The following is an 18512-nucleotide window of genomic DNA, read 5'->3' as shown; positions in this document are numbered from 1 at the left end:
TTAAAGTTTGTTTTAAAATGGTTAAGACTGAATTTTTGTACATTAAACCGACAAAACCCAGACATGTGGGTTAATAAATCTCGAAGTATTAATTCGGAGAGATTTAGCTATTGAATTTACGTTTCGGGGAGAAATAGGTATAAAACATTTTTTTCAGAGACATATAGACCGGGATTAAAGTTTGGGCTCTATCTGTTATGATGCGATACTTCTCGTGGGGAAATAGACCGTTTCTCCTAAATCGTCATCGAAAGATCATATGGTTTATTTTTTTCTATATCAAACCAACTCGATTATGTTGAAAAGGGACTTTAATCTCGTCGACCCCCTCTCCTCCAAACATTCTCTATTTAGCCCCCTTTATAAAAAAACATATGTTTATTTGTTTTGTTTAATTCAGAAAAATAGTAAATGACCAAAAAAATATAGACTTTTCAACATAATTACGGATCCAACATAACTTTGGATCTACATCCATATTTGTTGGATCGGGTTTCGGATCTTTTAATTCCCCATTCTAAGGATCGAATCTCTAACCCCAATTGGCAAAAAAAAAAAAAAACTCTAACCCAATTTTTTTTTCTCATTTCTCATCTTTTTCCTTTTTCTCTCAAAGAAGAAGAACGACAACTCCAAACCAACAAAATAGACAAATTTTGGCTCCAGCGAAAGAAAACCTCCTTTTCGATTTCATTGATAAAACGTAAATCGATCTCTCGTGGGGAAGAAGAAGAAGAAGACGATGGGAACAATGAGAAAAGCATTGTACAACGTAGGATTCTGGATCCGGGAAACTGGTCAAGCACTTGATCGGCTCGGTTGTCGCCTCCAAGGCAAAAAACACTTCCGAGAACATCGTATGTCTTTTGGGTTTTGTTTGTGAAACGGATGAATTTTTGGATCAGAATTTGTTGTAATTTTTGGATTGAATTTGTTCCAATTTGTAGTTATTTATATAGAATTCGAGACTGTTTTTGAATGTTTGATATTGAATTTGTATTTGTTATTGCAGGTACTAATTACAATGGTTATTACGAGAGGAGGGGGATCTAGTTGTAGAAGTGAACCATATGCCTCTCTTAGAAGTGTCAAAAGACAAAAGCAATTAGATCCAAAGCATTCAGAGATAGCAACTGTAGTGAGGTCTGATTGTGAGACCATGGCTGCTAGTTTTAACATAGATTATGGTGATTATAGAGGTGATGGAGAGGTTGTTTTGTATCCAAGGTTGTTGGTGATAGTAGAGGTGATGGAGAGACTGTTTTTTTACCCAAGGCTGTTTGGTTTCTAAGGTTTTTTATAAATCTAAGTGTTTAGGTACAATTGTTCGGATGTGTTTTGGTTTCTAAGGTTATGTATGAAGCTAATTGTTTAGGTACAACTGGTACGATCAGGTACAACTATGTTTCTGGGTTTATGTTTTTTTGGTTTAAAAACCTATCTAATTATGTATGTATCTTTGAATCTGAATCTTAATATTTTTATGTATGAATCTATGTATTGAATATAATCTAAGAGTTTAGAACTAAAAAAAAAAATCTTAATTTTTCAAAAAATGTGACAAATATGTAGGTTGTAAGGGCTTTTATTAAAAAAAACAATTAAATATCTGAAAATATCTAAAAAAATCTACAGATATCTCAAAATATCTAAAAAAATCTGACAAATAGCTTACCTGGCGCCGTTATTTTGAAAATAATAATTAAAAATAGCACAAATTTGTTCATAGTTGTACAGTTGTACCCGGTTGCACATTTTTTTCATAGTTGTACAATATAGAGAATTTAGTAAATCTAGTTGTTATCAACTCTAGTTTAATTTTTGTGCGTGGAACCGATGGTATTGCCTCATAAAAATACCATTACTTTGTATCTGTGTATTTATATTTATCAAAATACAAGTATTTCAAAAATTTATAAAATTTTAGTTCAAAACTACAAAGTAACCATGAAAGTATAAGGTTGTTAGTGTATGAATGTGAGATTTTATGTAAGAATTTCATTATTTTAGAAAATTTTGAAATTTTTTGTCAAAAACTTGTTGTGTAGTTTGATTACCATCGTGTATGCATGTTTTTAAGTTTTTCAATTTGGTTTTAATTTTTCATATTATAAAATTGGCCAAGACAATAGACCTTAGTTGTACCTGTTGTACTTAGTTGTACCAAGACTGAACAACTTAATTTGCACAGCTACGACAAAGCAATCAACCATAGTTGTACCTGCTAAAACTTAGTTGTACAACACATAACATATAAGTTTCATAAACAAAACCAATACAAACAATATCGTTTCTTAAATTATCCTAATAAATAGCACTCATAAAACTTAGTTGTACAACACAGAACATATAAGTTTCATAAACAAAACCAATACAAACAATATCGTTTTTTAAATTATCCTAATAAATAGCACTCATAAATCAACCTTGGTCACCCGCATCGTCTCCATCAACGTCACCGTCATTGGTAGACCACCTGCATCGTCTCCATCAAAGCTTATGACTGAATTCTTTTTCATTGTCCCTGAAAATGAAAGAGAGAAAAACGGCATATAATTTCACAACTTTCGTAGCAGACCATCAACATAGTTGTACACATTTGTCCCAGTTGCACCAAACTTAGAGTTTCCGTAAATATTCTACTTAGTTGTACCTAATAGTTTCAGTTGTCCCAAATCTGCAATCCTAAAATATTTTAACAAAAAACCCTATTCAAGCTACGAATTCAACTTTTCTCAATCATACTACACTAAAAAAACAAGTATACTTACCTTACAATATGGTGAGAATAGAAGAAGAAGAAGAGAAGAGATATGTCTTTGGAGATGCATAATCGTAAGCTTTAATGGTAAGCTTCAATGGTGGATGAAGAAGAAGAAGAAGAAAAAGAAAAGATGAGATAAGAATTTGGAGATGCTTGAATCGTAAGAAGAAGAAGAATTCGCTTTTAGTTTGGAGATGCTTGAATCGTAAGAAGAAGAAGATAAAAATCTTTTAATGGTGGATGGAGAAGAAGAAGAAGAAGAAGAAGAACGTTGGAGCTGCTGAAGAAGAACGTCGGAGCTGCTGAAGATGAAGAAGAGGAAGAAGAAAAAGAAGAAGAAGAGTAGAGACGTAGGAAGGATTTATATCGTTGAAGGTGGGTTGATTTGATTGGTTGATTTGTTAGGTTTAGATTTTAATGAGAGAAGAGAGAGAATGTTTTTGATTGGTTGAATAAAGAATTTGTTGGTATTAAATTAAATGTAGAATTAAATAGATAAAAGAAAGGATAATGGGTAAAATTGGTTTATGAAAAAATTGGGAAAGAAAGGGGGTAGTGAGAATAAAGAGGGGTTTTTCAAAGAATGATTCTCCTCAAAAGGGCCAATGAGATTAAAATCCTGTTGAAAAGTTCAACGGCTATAATAATCATAACCGTGCCCCTGATATATGGATCTTGGTGGTCCAATTGAAGTATATATAGAAAAAAAACGTGTCAATAATTTGCGAATATATACGTGTCAAAATCTGATGAGGTTAGTGTATTAATGATTAGTAAAAAAAATAGATTTGATTGGATAGTACTCCATTAGATAAGATATGAAAGGCCCCCAAAAATCTGATAAGAAATACAGATGGGTCCAATTTTCGAATTCGGTATAACGAACAATTTATACCGGTTTGTGAAACGTGTATCCCGTGACACATATCGATGGGTCTATCAGTAAAATCATTTCTGTCTATATAGACTCAAAACAAGGTAATTTAAATTACACACGTACTAAAACCCTTGTTCAAAAAATCGCTAGGCGTTAATCGGGCGCTCGAGCTGGGCCTAGCGATTAATCGGTTAATCGGAGATTACACGGAAATTAATCGGAATTAGTTTTAGAGTTTTTATCTAGTTTTGTGGGTATATATGAATTATTTGCTGACAAAGAATATAAAGTCAGCTTGGTGTAGTGGTTTCAGCAGTCTAAATGCCTTTGTACGCCTGAGTTCGAGTCCCCAGATCTCGTTTTTTGCTCTCTTTTTAACCCTTCTTTTAATGAAGGGTAAAACAGACATTTTATCATCGTCTTCTTCACAGACCTTGACGACTTTCTAAACCTAATAATGGCGGCTCCCCGTTTTTTTATACATTTGCATCATTTTTAACTCATTTTTGTTCTTGTTTTTCTCCAAATATGATAGATCTGACATGTATCATAGAATATTTAACCATAAACTACAAAAAAATTTTGTTCTCCGATTAATTCTCCGATTTGGACAAATCCCGGCGGTTACCTACCGCCGAGCGCTTAACCGGCGCTTAGGCGGCCGCGGAGGCCGCGTTTTCGAACAGGGACTAAAACTAGAAAAAGAAAATTTTTCAGAGGAAAAGAATAAAAACAGAAATTATGGATCAATCTTTGTGTACTGCTTCTTCTGCTTTGTACTCGTTGTGGAAGTCGCAAGATTCGCAAAACCTTATTACAACCTTCAAAACCTAATGGAAACAGAAGCAATAGTAGAAGAAGGATTCTTGGACGTGGAGAACTCAGGGAGACTTCCATGTCACTCCTCGGGATCTGGCTCTGTCTCTGTTCCTGCTCGAAGTCACCAGAAGCTCTCGGATACAATAAGGCAAGAGTCGAGAGCTCGTCCCCCAACTTCGTACTGCGTGAAGATCCAGTCTTTTGCCACTCTGTCGAAACTGGTCAAAGACAACGGTGACATGTATGAGTCACGTCCGTTCTCCGTCGGTGGATACAATTGGTACGTATACGTTTTGTTGAGAAGCTCATATCTTTCCATGTCTATATATAATTGAATTGACGGTCTTTTTGATGCTTAAAATGTTATAAGGACTTTCCTAATCTACCCGAACGAGAACAAGCCACAGGGCTCGGGTGGATATGTTTCGCTTTACGTAAGAATCGATAACTCAAGCCTCATCGCCAATCCAGAAGATGTTTATGCAGAGATCACGTTCCTCGTCTATAAAAGCACTATAGACAAGTACCATATACTCAAGGGTACTGATTGACATAGATATATATATATATATATATCTTTTGTGGTTTCTTCAGACTAATTAGTTTTGATCGGTTTGCAGAGACTAAGGCGCAGCGATTTCATTTGTTTAGACAACAGTGGGGACAATTAAACTTTCTAGAGATAGGTTATTTCCTAAATCCGGTACATGGATTCATTTTCAACGGCGGACAAAGTGTGTTTGGCGTTGACATCTTCGTTGCTAAACCCTTTGAAAATTGGGAAGTTTTCTCTTACGAAAAAAATATTCGTGATCCTATTTTCGATTGGAGACTCAACAATTTCTCTACACTCGATCGTGACTCATACACTTCTGGTTCCTTTTCTTCCGGAGGAAGAAAACTGGTGACCTCTCTCTCACTCTCTCTCCACGTATGTATATATACATAGTAATATACAGGACATGTTAATTTATGTGAAGGGCGTGTACTGTGTAGGGTATTGAAAGTGTATCCAAATGGAGTTGGATCTGGAACGGATAATTCGTTGTCACTCTTTTTGTTGAGTGCGTCAAATGAAAAAGGTTACGTGGAAGCCAAGTTACGAGTTATTGACCAGAGCCGATCCAACCATGTGGAGAAACAAGGTTGGTGTCTCGGTTTGATATCTCCTTTCTCATCCTCTACTACTAGATTATTTAGGCTTATTTGAAACAGAAAAATTGTTAAATTTAACTTTTGTTTTGTTCTTATAGTGCGGGGATGGCCCAATGCAACAGAAAATGGATGGGGTTTCGAGAAGTTTATACCTCTTGCAGATATCAAAGACACATCCAAAGGTTTCCTTGTCAATGATAGCCTCAAACTTCAAATCGAGATCTTGTCCTTCTCGAAAACCGACTCTCTCTAAGTTTAAAATGATCCAACAATCACTTCTTTGTTGCTTTTTTTCCTCTCTTTTTTTTAAAACCGGAGATAGTAATTTAGTCAAAAACCAGATTAGTCTCCGCTATGGCCAAGTGGATTACTACAATTACAGTACTTTGGGTCACTGCTTTTGTTTCTGTTCAATAATGAAAAGTTTGAGCTTTTCTATGTCAAACTCGATCAATCGGATTGCAAATGTCACAAGAAATACTAAACTGGATAGGTTTTGATGATATATGTACATTACCCAAATTTATTTTCAAATGGTTCAATTATAAAAAGAAGATGCCATAATCAGTTTCTTGGCGATGTACAAACCCCACTTCTGCTCACCACGTAAGCTCCTAAGTAGCTTTGACTTCTACTTCTGCTAATCCTCTTCAAGAAGCTGATGAATTCATCCTTCGCCTTCTCCACTGCGTCCAGTTCCATGTTTCATAGTGTGAGATAAAAGGTATAAAAAAACTCATAGGAAGAAAATAATTATGCTGAATAACGACACAATGTAAATCTTCTATAGGCAATATTCAAGAAAGCGCAAGGCGTGTGCAGATGGTGGTCCAGCGTCTAGAACGCGTAATCGAGGTCTAAACGATTTCAGCGGTTTAAGCGGTTTAGTTATTTATTACATAAAACATTAGAAATATGATATGATACATAAAAATTACATAAAATATCTATTAAAAATTAAAATATAAACTCGTAAGCAAAAATTAGATAAAACATTTACTTAATTTGTATTAAAATATATATAAACGTTTATAACTATGTCTATGAAAATAATACATAGTTGAAATTTGAGAAAATACACTAAAACGTGGAGTATGTATATTTTAAGCAGTATAAGCAACTGTCTAGGTGTCACTTGAGCACCTAGCGTCTAAACCGCTTTTTAGAACACTTATACGAGAAAGATTAAATAAATTTTAAGTCATCTGTTTTAATTAATATTTTATAAGTTTTAGCTTTTTAATCTAGTTGAGTACAGAATCATTTTCCATAGATGAATTCAATGCATTTAATACAGAAAAATTCTTTATATATAAGAAAATATTTGAAAATTTAAAATATATATTTATGGTAAGTAGATTTGATACTGTGTTTGGTTATTGATTTTAGAATATTAAGAATATAAATAGTAGAATTAAATAAATAAAAATATAAAATGTAAGAAAAATTGTGGGCTCGCCACATCAGCAAAAATAATATTTCTGGAAGATGTGTGTTCTATAAATTTTATTGATATCAAAACTTCAATCGAATATAGTTTCTTAGAAATATTATGAAAGACCTTAGCCACTTATGATTTTGACATTCAACTTAGGATTTTTGCTTATACATTTTTGAAGAGTTTAACATTTGGAATCGCTTATGAGGCCTATCATCCGGACAAGGGCCGATGCAAATACAATGATTAAGCTGACATTCGGCCTTTCTTGTAGGTGGATAATATTTGAGGCATCTTAGCCGACAATGGTCGCACCCATTGCCACCAACATCATAATCATTACATCCCATATTCTGCTCAACTATATCAAACAAAATTATTTTCGTCAGATAACAAAAAAATATATTAAGATTTAGGAGATATCAATACACTGAACTAAGATATATATGATAGATTTGCCAATGAATCTAGCCGAAACTAAAAATTACAGTAGAGTTACGTGAACATATTTGAAGTAAACCACAAAGGTAAATGTATAACTAAGGTCTAAGGCTAACACCACGATGAATTACAAGTATACAATATTGGATACATATGCCAACTCATTACTCTATGAATAAACTTTAAAGATAAATGCATACCTAACGCAAATATCACAAGAAAGATGATGGGGACGACAAGTGAAGAAGTTGCCTTGGCCATTTTTGTTTCTTGTTTTCTTTTCTCTTAAATTTAGGTACTCGTATACTGAATACTGAATATTGATAAACGTGAAAAATTAAGAGACTACAGAAAGGAGATTTATAGAATAATACGTACGGATTTATAGAAAGGAGATCTGTTTGATTTTATAAATCTCTTATTTATAGAAACGTATATGAACCTCTTACTTGCAAATATATTTATAGAGAAAGTATATATATATTTGATAAATTAATTCATTTTATGGTATATATAAATTTTTTGATAATATAAGAATAATGCACGTACGGATTTATAGAAAGGAGATCTGTTTGATTTTATAAATAAATCTTTTATTTATAGAACAGTATATGAATCTCTTACTTGTAAATATATTTATAAAAAGTGTATATATATTTGATAAATTAATTCATTTTATGGATATATATATATATATATAAATTGTCATTTTATTTTAAAATTTTTCCATAATAAAACTATACTAATTAATTTTGATTAGTTTAGATGAAAAAAATAAAAAGCGAATTTGATTGTTTCCAATGTTTTAAAAAACAGTTATGATATTTCCCAAATATTTGGTATTTTGAAATATAGAATATTCCGACAAATAAATTAGGGATTTTTAAATATAGAATATTTTTTGAATAAACTAGGAATTTTTGATTCGTCATAATCTCGAAAATATTTTGTGATTTTAGAATGATATAGTCATATAGCAATAGTAAAGAAAAACTTTGAATGGTTGGTGAATAGCTTTATTTCTTACTATTCGACTAATCAAACGGCTTGACAAGAAAGTAAGAAATCAGATCTTAACAATCAAAGCAAGTGGAGACTGCCCCTACTACAAGGCTCTCCAACTTTGGTTTCAACAAGAACTTGAGTTTTTTTTTTTCAGTTTAAATATAGAATATTTTTTAAATATAGAATATTTTTAAATATAGAATATTTTTTGAATAAACTAGGAATATTTGTTTCGTTAAGTTGTCGTTTAGTTTTTTCTATAACAACGAAGTATTTATATTTGGTATCTATATATCTTTTGTATTATTAGATCATGAGCCGTACTACAGTAGCGTATGGTCACAACGATTACCAAACGAACAATAGAACAAGTCCTGGCAACTAGTAAACGAACAGGGCTATCACTCTGGTTCATTGTTTTTGTTTCTGTTCAATAATGGTGATCGAGCTTTTCTATGTATAACTTGATCAATCCGATTTCAAAATATCACATATATTAAATACCAAACTGGATAGGCTGTAAAATGGAGACATTAAAGGAAACTCATATAGCTTGAAGAGATAATAATAGCAGGGAACTGGGTTTTGATGATCTACATACATACCCAAATTTATTTTAATTATAGTACATGCCATAATCAATTTCTCTTGGCGATGAACAAACCCCACTTCTGCTCACCACTTGAGCTCCTAAGTAGCTTTGACTTCCACCCGCCTATAATATCCTCGTAATCCTCTTTCGAGAAGTCACTGATGAATTCTTCCTTCTCCTTCTCTACTGCATCCAGTTCCCGTTTCAGGACTTTCATGAACTGATGATAAGGCAAACAGCAAAATTGGTTTCAACTTCTTTTTTAGAGCATATGGGTCATTTTGGAAAGAAAAGTGTTTCTTACCTGATCGGTTCTATCCTCTGCAGTTACCTCCTCGAATCCAGCGTCTCTCAGCATCTGTCGAATCAAGTGAGTTTAGATGACTTTGGTGATAAGTAGAAGAGGAGACGGGTTCAATCTCTGTATACCTGACCGTATGCTTGTACATCATGAAGATCATAACCTCGTTGCTTGATATAGTTTGCAAAGTCTGAAGATGGGGTTTTGGGGCTTCTGCAGTAATCAGTGATGAGAACTTTCCCTCCCGGCTTCAACCATTTGTAGAATGTTCTGAACAATGCTGGCTTGTCCTGAGAGTAAGACCAGCGATTACAAAATGACAAAGAGATCTTCGCTAACAAAGCTACAGATTAAATTCATAACTCATAAGGGAAGAAGAAATAGCGGAAGCTTATACTTGGATATGTAGAATGGTGTCTCTGCTGTAAATAACATCAAATATGTTATCAGGATACTCCTTTTTGGTGCAATCAGCTACTTCGAATTCTACAGAGCATTTGAGTCCTATTGCGTGTTCAAGCGCAAAAGAGATCATGTTTACAGATAGATCAATGCCCACAACATCTACGTCAAAGTTCTCAGCCATGTAGAAGTCCCCTCCTCCTATTCCGCACCCAACATCTAGAACTTTCTGGCCAGGTTTCAGATCCAGCATATCCACAAATTCCTTTGTTGTCTCTATATCAAAAGAAAAACGTATAATAAGAAGAAAAGATAGCTTCACTTGATGGTTTTTGCAAAACTTAAAGAGTTCAAAAACAGAACCATCAATACTGCAAAGTTGATACAAACTCGATGACTAAAGAGCATACCGAGTCCCCCTGTGCTAACAAACCCTTCTCCAAAGACACGCTCATAGCGTAAGATACCACTTGACTTATACTGGACATTGTCCAAGAAGCGTTGGAAGCCCCTATCATTATCCGAACTGACTTTCTGCCAAAGCCAGCATATCTGAAATATGTGTAAAACATACTATGAGTCCAATCATGTGAGAGATACCATCAAAGGGTGGCTAAAATATGAAGAGGCCTATTACCTGGTTCTGGTTCTTTTTGTTTCTCACATAAGCTCCAATACATTTACAGCTAACCAAAGAGAGTTCATACGAATTCCCATCTTCGTCATTCATATGGCATTCTTTGAAAAGCTGAAAGGAATTTATGTACCAGAGTTCAAAATATTTGTCTAGAAACAGAAGAATGGAGGGATTTATAGGTAGCACACCTTTGTATAAAATTTAGGTTCACGGTAGTGAGTTGGGTTGTACTTTCTCTTGTTATCACCAGACTGATGGAAACAAGACTCCCGAAAGAAGATATAACCGCCAACCTTTGTCCATTGTAACATCTTTTTCGCCAAATCTTCAACCTGCAATTTGATGAAAAGACATTACAATTTGTCCACGGGATATAAATGACCGAGAATTTGAAAATTAAATCCACTCTTGATACGTGTAGTTAACTATCTCTAGCACATGGCAAGCAGCTGAGTGAAGCTAAGATGCTGTATGAGTTTTGTCATTCGAAATGCCAAAAAATATTAGAAACTAGTGGCTTACGGTCTTTGTATGACACAATAGTAGTCCCAAAATGCAATTCTATGCATCACTACATGCGTTTAGTCTAAATGTGTACTGTTTAAAAGTGGTTCCCTCAGTAATAAATTGTATGGTTACCTCTCTATCAGAGAGATACATTAGCAGCCAGTTGGAGAATATCAGATCCATAGACTCATTTGGAAAGTTCATATCTGGGGATGTGACATCAGCGCACAGAAATTTGACGTTCTTGTAGTGCCCGTTAATGTTTTGATTCTGCAGATAAAAGTCTCATTAGGGAAAAATCGAACAAAACACGGCAAAAAGACAAGTCTTAAAAGTAGCTAGAAAGAAGAAGCATGGGCGTGATGATCTAACCTTTTTGATAACACTTTCAATGAAGTCAACCGCAATGAGCTGGCCAGCCTTGTGAGCTAAATTAGTAGTGAAACGACCAATTCCAGCACCAAACTCTAGCACTGTTTTCCCTTCAATCGGTGGAAGAAGCGCCAGTATCTGACACAAACACACACATAATTTAAGCCTTTAGAAGCTCTCCTTCATAAGTCCATGATACAATAAAGGACAGCAAGAAATCAAGAAACTGCATAAAGGCTATGTGATGACAGAGTAAACAATAAATGACGTTTTTCTTTCTGATCCATTCCAAGGAAGGCATACAAATTAATCTGTATACAGCAAAGCTGAAAACTTTTTAGGTGGGTGAGATCGAAATAAACCTCAGGACGTTCTTCTTTGTCGAGGTCAGAAGCTTTGGAATCAAGCATCATGGCCTCAACACTCAATCCCACAGAGTGCTCTTTCCAGTAATTCTTTTGGATTTCACGCTCCTCGCCTGCAACTGCAAGCGTTAAGAAGATTCAATTCATCAAAATCAATCAAGAAACCATTACCAAATATCAAATCAATCCACACGCTTTATGGTAAAGTCCCAATTTTTAAGGCTTAGGAATCCTAACACAGTTTCATCGTCCAGAAAACGTCGTATAAGAAACCAGTAACTCACCATACACAGCCATTATCCTTGAGAACACACAAGGAAACAAAAAAAGAGATGATTTTTTCTCGAGGGTGATGAAATCTATATATTGAGAAGCAATGGCTATGATCCTTCGATAGCGAGTCTAGATCTCGAAAAGCTCCTTGATCTGCAGTTGTGAAGCCTACCCTTCGACTGCATCATCAGAACTCGCAGATCCAAACTCGATTTCTCGCACAGGGAGAAGACGAAGCGCTTTCAATTTCGGTTTACATGTTTTTTATTTTTTGGTTATCGATCGGTTTATTTTCGAATACCCGATTCTTTATTTGGATCCGAAATTCAAACATTGGGCGCTGTTGTTGGACCGTTAGGAGAATCTAATTTGTCGTTACGTCAATACACATGGCAATTCCTAAACCGTCAGATTTCGGCTGTTCACATATTAATGGAGTGTGTCCCACGGTATTTATGATATGTTTCGTATTTTTTCCTTATTTAGAAGAAGACGAAATTACTTCTATAAAGTTTTCGACGTTACAATCTATATATACATTTTTGGATCACAATTAGCAAATAAATCCTGAAGTTGAGAAGTATTTACAATGACATGCCATTAGCATTAATTATTTAGATTTGTTTAATTTAAGTAAAATTTTTTAATTAAAATTCATTTCTCATATATTTAGCAAAAATCTCTACAAAATCTTTCCTTATCTATTTAAGTAAAGATTTTGAAATCAAATATGTTCTCAACAATTTACCAAAAATCTCTACACAATCTTTTTAAAAATCTCGACTTAGTTAACTTCTGATTTTTATCTGCAAAAAAAAAAATTAATTGTAACGAGTGATGTAAAAATCGGGAATATTGATACTACAATTTCTTCTACTTCTTTTTTTTCATATAATGAAAATTATTTTTTAGGGATATTTTCTTAAAACTTCTAAACAAAACAAAGGGTTTCAAAAGATAGCTTCCCTTTTGGCGGGTCGACCCGCAAACCCGCAACTCTCTACGGGCTTATCCGCATGAACCTGCGACCCGTAGTGGATAAAAATATTATTCAAAAAAAATAACAAATGATGTTTAATTTTACGGGACGGGATTATATGGTGCAACGTGTTTAGATCAATATTAATATCAAACAATATACTATGGATGAAATCCTAAAATTAAAAATCAAAATTTAATTATAAATTAGAAACACTAAACAAAATAAACAATATTAACAAAACAAATACAACTTAAAACTTTGCAAAATAATTTTTTAGATATAAAAAAATCGACCCGCGGTGTACCACGGGGTAAAATATAGATTTGGAAGTTTAAGGAAGAAAAATATTTTTTAAAAAATAATAGCTCCGCGGTGTACCGCAAGAAAAATCTTTCTCCTAAACTGAGGCAAGAAGAAGAAGAAAGTCAAATGTCGTTTAAGTGTATATATAAATATCCCATTTAAACCTAAAACACAATTAATATACTCAAAACTATTAATATAGATATATGGATGGTACATTTATAAAATAAGTCGAAATATTATATTATACTCTCTACTAATAAACAAAACTAATTATATTTAGATTTTTTTTAAAAAAATTATAGCCCCGCAGTGTACCGCGGGTTCAAATCTAGTAAATATACAATTATGTTTTCCTTTCTCTTTTTGAATCACATTTTCAGATATTTCATTATTTCTAGTGAGTCTATTTTTTGTCTTGTTTTACTTCTTCTTTTTTTCAAGAATTTGACACGTTGTTGAGCTTCTAAATACCATATTTTATATTTTAGCTCTACGGAATCTATGATCAAAAAGAAAACTTCCACTGAATCTTATGCAACCGTCGACTACGATTACGTAATATACAAATAACGCCTTAATAATTTTTTTTTTTTTTTTTTTTCATCAACGCCTTAATAATTTATAACCTATGCTTTATTGCTTTAGAAAGTAGCATCTCCAGTTTTCTATATTTATGTGTTTTAACAGTAGTCTCGCTATCAAAAAGCTACAATTTTCCTTATTTAGTGTTTAAAGAAAAAAACAAAACAAAAACTACATCACGTGGTGAATTTAAAGAGAGAGGGATACTGGAGAAAAGATAGCGAGATGGCAGAGAAAGAGTAAGGTAACTTTCCTCTCAGATGAATAATAAGAAGTCGTTATATTATATATATCTTAAGCAATTAACAAAATATATATGTTTAAATTAACTAACTTAATTTTCGAAAAAAAACTAACGTATAACCTCATGGGTCATGTTAATTACAATAGTTAGTTTCATGAGGTTATACGTTCGCAAGATCATGTACGTAGAAGACAATGGAAAAAGAAGATAGAACAGTAGAAGCTAAGTAATGGATAAATGAAGGAAATTGACCGATACAAAAAAGGATATGTGAATGTTAAACGTGTAATTAAGATGATTATTGTGTTGGATAAAATTGAGGATTCATATCTTGTCCTTGTTGAACAATTGAGAACATTGTGGGATTTCTTATGAACAAAAGCACAGAAAATTAAGAGCAGAATATTGAAGAGCAAGCTAGCTTACATAGGTCTTTGGAGAAAGAAGGAGAGATGGCGCCATTAGTGTGACTGTGAGCCATTGACTATTGACAACAAGAGAAAGAAAAAAAAAGAAGTAGAGTTCTAGGGTTGTTGTTTTTTTTTTTTTGTGTTGTGGTTCTCTGTGGTGTTCCTTTCTGATCTTCTTGATCTCATTATATAGAGAAAAAATATGATTATTTTTCGTTTTCTTCTAATTTTAGTTTATTTTGGTTGGAGAAAGAAATACTTCACTTGCTATCTGCATTTTCTTATAATTATTATTATGTCAAAATTTATTTTTGGTACCAAAAACTTTAAACTGATTTGAAGAATATATAATATCCAAAAATATACCTTAAGATAGCTTCTTGACAAAAAAAAAAAAAAAAAAAAAAACTTAGTCCTAGGGTTTAACTGCCGTTACTTCTTTGATTAAGAATATTCATGGTTAAGTTTAACTACCGTATGCTATAATATTAATCTAGGGTTTTTGGATTTGAAGACTAAATTATAATCTAAGATTTAAGTTTGTTTTTGTATGCATATATGAGTATGTATTACTTTCAATTAATATACATAAGTATAGATTCTTTTAAATTGGCTTAGCTCTAAAAATTATGATATCTTCTTAAGAACACAAAGCATGCATCAATAATTAAGTATATATATCAACCAATATATAGAGTGAACAACAATTAAATCGTGGAATTGAGCAGCGGAACATATATATCATTTTGATTGGTACAAACAGATCCTATTTTGATAGATTCCGTATTGTTTAATAGATTCACAGATTCTTTTCATTATGTATAAAGGATATAAGAAACAAACCGCTGCTAGCGTAAGTAACAGTTAATAGTCTTTGAGAAGTAGCGAACAGACAGTGATCCCAAGATGCTCCGAATGGCCAACTTTTGAAATGAATCTTTAAATCCAATGGCTCACAGCCACATAAGTTGTTTTTCTCTCACTGTCATTATTTTTAGAAAACATTTTTATTTGTATGATTATGATTAGTAGTAATAACAACCCAACGTTATAATCATTTAAAAGAAATCTCAACTATACTAAAAACTAAGTAATGATAATATATAGAATGACCAAATATGCATAAATCTATTTTACAATTGGCTATCTAGGAACAGTTTGCGCTAGTATGAACAAATAATATATTTATAAAAGTATAATTATCTTTTCCATGGCTAATATAAGTTCAATAGCATCAACCTTCTATTATCTACATATATATGAATATTCATGAGTCCGACCCACATGTCTTTTATTTGCATCGCTTTTGAAGATTCTTGATTAGTGATACCCGTTAGGTTAGAGAGATCCTACAACATTAATAGAGAACAAGACAACACAAAATATCAAGGTGTTGTTAATTCTACAAGAAACAAGTAAACAAAAGCTAAAAGAAAATGTGGGGAAAAAAGGAAATTAGGCGAACCACTTGACACTGCTAAGATCCATATAATGGGAAATTAGTGGGTCTACTATCTTTCTTTGGACCACAACTTGGTTGATTTTTTAGTGCCAAAATTTAAATAATCGGAATGATCAAATAATGAAAGGAACAAATATGATTGCCGCTACATATATATTTATATTTTCTCGAATATTGAATTGTTGTGATTCTTGTGAATGTACCACTCCAACCGCAACAAACGATCATTCATCATTCACATTTTTCTTCGTTAATTTTTAAATTTTATGAGAAAATGTTATTTACTTTTACTAATAACTTAAACAAATTCCCTAAAACATTGTTCTTGGATATTTTCTAGTCGTATGTTCTTTCTTTAATCTTTTATTCTGTAAAATATCAAATTTATAGAAATGAAGACTTAATTCCATATTAGTTTTTAGTCTTCAGTCATAAGATAAGCAAAGTGAGTAATCGCGTATGCAAATCAAGTGAATATAACTGAACAACCGGAACAAAAAATCATACAATTTAAATTCAATTAAAGAAAAGAGAACTAAATTTAAAAGATTTAAAGACAGCGATCGCAAAAAAAATCACTAGATGTTTAAATAGACTAGGTAGTGGATCTAATGAATAATGAGCCTACACTCCATTATAAATCAAATTTTTTCTTTGATTTAATTTGCCTACTTGCCTTGGTAATATTTATAATTTTATATGAAATACAGAAGGTCATATGCAATTATGTTATAATTTGTATATGCAAAAGACTATATATACTAGTTAAGAATTCTACACATGGGGTTAGTGACGGGACCTTGTTATTTTTAACCCGATGATTTAGGGTTAAATAACGAATTATTATCCCCAATTGAGAGCCTATGCTGGTCCCCTACCCATGATTCCTTTTTTTCTTCTTATTAACGAATAATAATGTTTATATTTATCCTTGTATTGGGGCGACATATGAAGATTCTCACTGCATCAGGCCCATAAGTAGATTAACAGTTAAATAAACAAAAGATTCGAAAGCAAATATAACATTTTAAAATATACAGTGGATTTTACTCGAAAGAAAAGTCTTTTGACTTCAAGTCGTCGATAAATCTTAACGACTTTTTTCATTTCTCACATATTGTTTCAACGTTCTGAAGTTTTTGAGATCTTGTATGTTATCTAGGGTTTTACAATACTGTTCGGCAGTTTTTGCAATCATACCGATGAATAACTTTTGGTTGAGAAAAAATGTATATGGGACCATCAAGATATTTAGTGACTCTGTCTATCTATGATCTTGTGACAAATTATCTGATTGTGATGAATCTATTGATGGTGTTCTTATTAGTGATCTCATTTACATCATATACAAATATGATGAGAAAAAGTTTGTTAGAATCGCTTGTGCTCTGATACCATTTTACCAAACGAACAAAATAAATTTCATCTCTATACTATTAAAAGAGAAGTACAAATGTACTTGGGTCGGGTTTTTTAAAAAAAATAACCCGGAATTTAGCTAATTGGATCTTCCTAAATTAAAATCTAACATCGTTTGGGTATAATTACAAAATAGTAAATTGATTTCCGAAAAATTGGCGACCAAGTTAAATATGATCTTCTGGATTATCCTCGAGATCAAATTTTATTCATTAATTCATTAATTTGTCAAACCTTCCTCAAATACGTCTAAAAATTCCTCAAATCTCGCCCACAATATATTACATACTTTATTTTGTATTCGAATCATAGAAATAATTATTACGATAATTACTGCTATTGCTAAAAACATATATTATGATGAGATTTAAATGCAAAACGTATCTTCAAAATCTTATTTAGCTTTTATACTTCTAAATATCCAGCAAATCTCGCCCACCATATATCAAAATCTTACTGCTATTGCTAAGAACATATATTATTATGAGATTTAAATTCCTTTTTAAAGATTTTTCAAACAAAACACAATCGGAAATCACGGTAACAATTATAAATTCCCATAACAAATTTCGAAAACCCTACTATTCTTAATCTATGCGTAACCAATATAAATATAGGATCAAATCATCTCTCAATCACAACTCAAACACATTTTATGAATACCTATCAAACACATTTGTTGGAGTTCATGCAATACATCAATTTAAAGGCAGAATATTCGTGTATAATTTTCCAGGTTGACCACAAGCAAACACTATTACGATATAGTTCTACATGACGAACGTTCCATCCCAATAACAACTATTGCACAACTCATTGCTTCCACTAAGGTTAGTTCTAATATGACCATTTCAATACCATACTACATTATTTTGTATTTTGTATATAATCAGTACTTATTTTGTTTTTAAGGTTGGCCAAGTGAATCTTCAGTGTCAGATTTATGGCATAGATAAAGATTGGGGATGGTCATATTTATGCTGCTTGACATGTAATAAAAATATAAAACAAGTTGGTACCACTGGTAGTTCCACAAATAAGTCCAGTTCTGGTCTTGAACAAATCTTTTGGTGTGGCTACTGCAATTCTAATGTCACTAATGTCATGGCAAGGTGGTTCTTTAATTAGTATTGAGATATATGTTTTCCCAACATAGTTA

The 18512-nt window shown here is 32.5% G+C and overlaps 3 protein-coding genes and 1 long non-coding RNA gene across 5 annotated transcripts; 2 read left to right on the top strand and 2 right to left on the bottom strand.

Moving 5' to 3' along the window:
• The first annotated feature begins 580 nt into the window (after positions 1-580).
• LOC9325000 lies at positions 581-1510 on the top strand. Its single transcript, XR_002334224.1, has 2 exons — positions 581-857; positions 1013-1510. It is a non-coding gene; the product is annotated as an uncharacterized LOC9325000 (long non-coding RNA).
• A 2445-nt stretch (positions 1511-3955) lies between these two features.
• LOC9323557 (probable inactive serine/threonine-protein kinase fnkC) lies at positions 3956-6053 on the top strand. The gene is given in 6 exon segments (XM_021033941.1): positions 3956-4740; positions 4831-5000; positions 5081-5358; positions 5360-5364; positions 5457-5605; positions 5714-6053. Coding segments are annotated over 6 exon segments (1314 nt in total). The 5' UTR covers positions 3956-4183; the 3' UTR covers positions 5869-6053.
• A 1110-nt stretch (positions 6054-7163) lies between these two features.
• Positions 7164-8155, bottom strand: LOC9323556 (defensin-like protein 178). The gene is made up of 2 exons (XM_002887446.2): positions 7695-8155; positions 7164-7414 (listed from the first exon to the last, which is right to left on the bottom strand). The coding sequence occupies exons 1-2, from the start codon at positions 7753-7755 to the stop codon at positions 7206-7208; spliced, it is 270 nt and encodes an 89-aa protein (XP_002887492.1). The 5' UTR covers positions 7756-8155; the 3' UTR covers positions 7164-7205.
• Positions 8156-8976: 821 nt separating this feature from the next.
• On the bottom strand, positions 8977-14631 carry LOC9324999 (phosphoethanolamine N-methyltransferase 3). Of its 2 annotated transcripts, none has more exons than XM_021035134.1 (11): positions 14489-14631; positions 11673-11794; positions 11311-11448; positions 11071-11208; positions 10620-10763; positions 10432-10542; positions 10205-10346; positions 9790-10070; positions 9521-9682; positions 9396-9449; positions 8977-9311 (listed from the first exon to the last, which is right to left on the bottom strand). In XM_021035134.1, exons 1-11 carry the CDS (start codon positions 14541-14543, stop codon positions 9138-9140), a joined length of 1521 nt encoding a protein of 506 aa, XP_020890793.1. In that variant the 5' UTR covers positions 14544-14631; the 3' UTR covers positions 8977-9137. The 2 variants fall into 2 exon arrangements, with proteins under 2 accessions (XP_020890793.1, XP_020890794.1); XM_021035135.1 differs by lacking the exon at positions 14489-14631 and adding an exon at positions 11960-12505.
• Between the last annotated feature and the right edge of the window lie 3881 nt (positions 14632-18512).

The sequence above is a fragment of the Arabidopsis lyrata genome, assembly GCF_000004255.2.
Source record: "Arabidopsis lyrata subsp. lyrata unplaced genomic scaffold ARALYscaffold_2, whole genome shotgun sequence".
Classification (NCBI taxonomy): domain Eukaryota; kingdom Viridiplantae; phylum Streptophyta; class Magnoliopsida; order Brassicales; family Brassicaceae; genus Arabidopsis; species Arabidopsis lyrata.
The sequence above is the reverse complement of the archived record's forward strand: the minus strand, read 5'-3'. Positions and strand labels throughout refer to the sequence as shown.

Excerpts from the sequence above, each read along its gene's own strand:
- LOC9323556 (XM_002887446.2), bottom strand. The coding sequence starts at position 7,755 with ATGGCCAAGGCAACTTCTTCACTTGTCGTCCCCATCATCTTTCTTGTG. Across the intron at positions 7,415-7,694 it reads TCTTGTGATATTTGCGTTAG|TTGAGCAGAATATGGGATGT; the intron begins GTATGCATTTAT and ends TGTTTGATATAG.
- LOC9324999 (XM_021035134.1), bottom strand. The coding sequence starts at position 14,543 with ATGGCTCACAGTCACACTAATGGCGCCATCTCTCCTTCTTTCTCCAAA. Across the intron at positions 11,209-11,310 it reads TTGAAAGTGTTATCAAAAAG|AATCAAAACATTAACGGGCA; the intron begins GTTAGATCATCA and ends TTTTATCTGCAG. Across the intron at positions 10,543-10,619 it reads AACCTAAATTTTATACAAAG|CTTTTCAAAGAATGCCATAT; the intron begins GTGTGCTACCTA and ends AATTCCTTTCAG.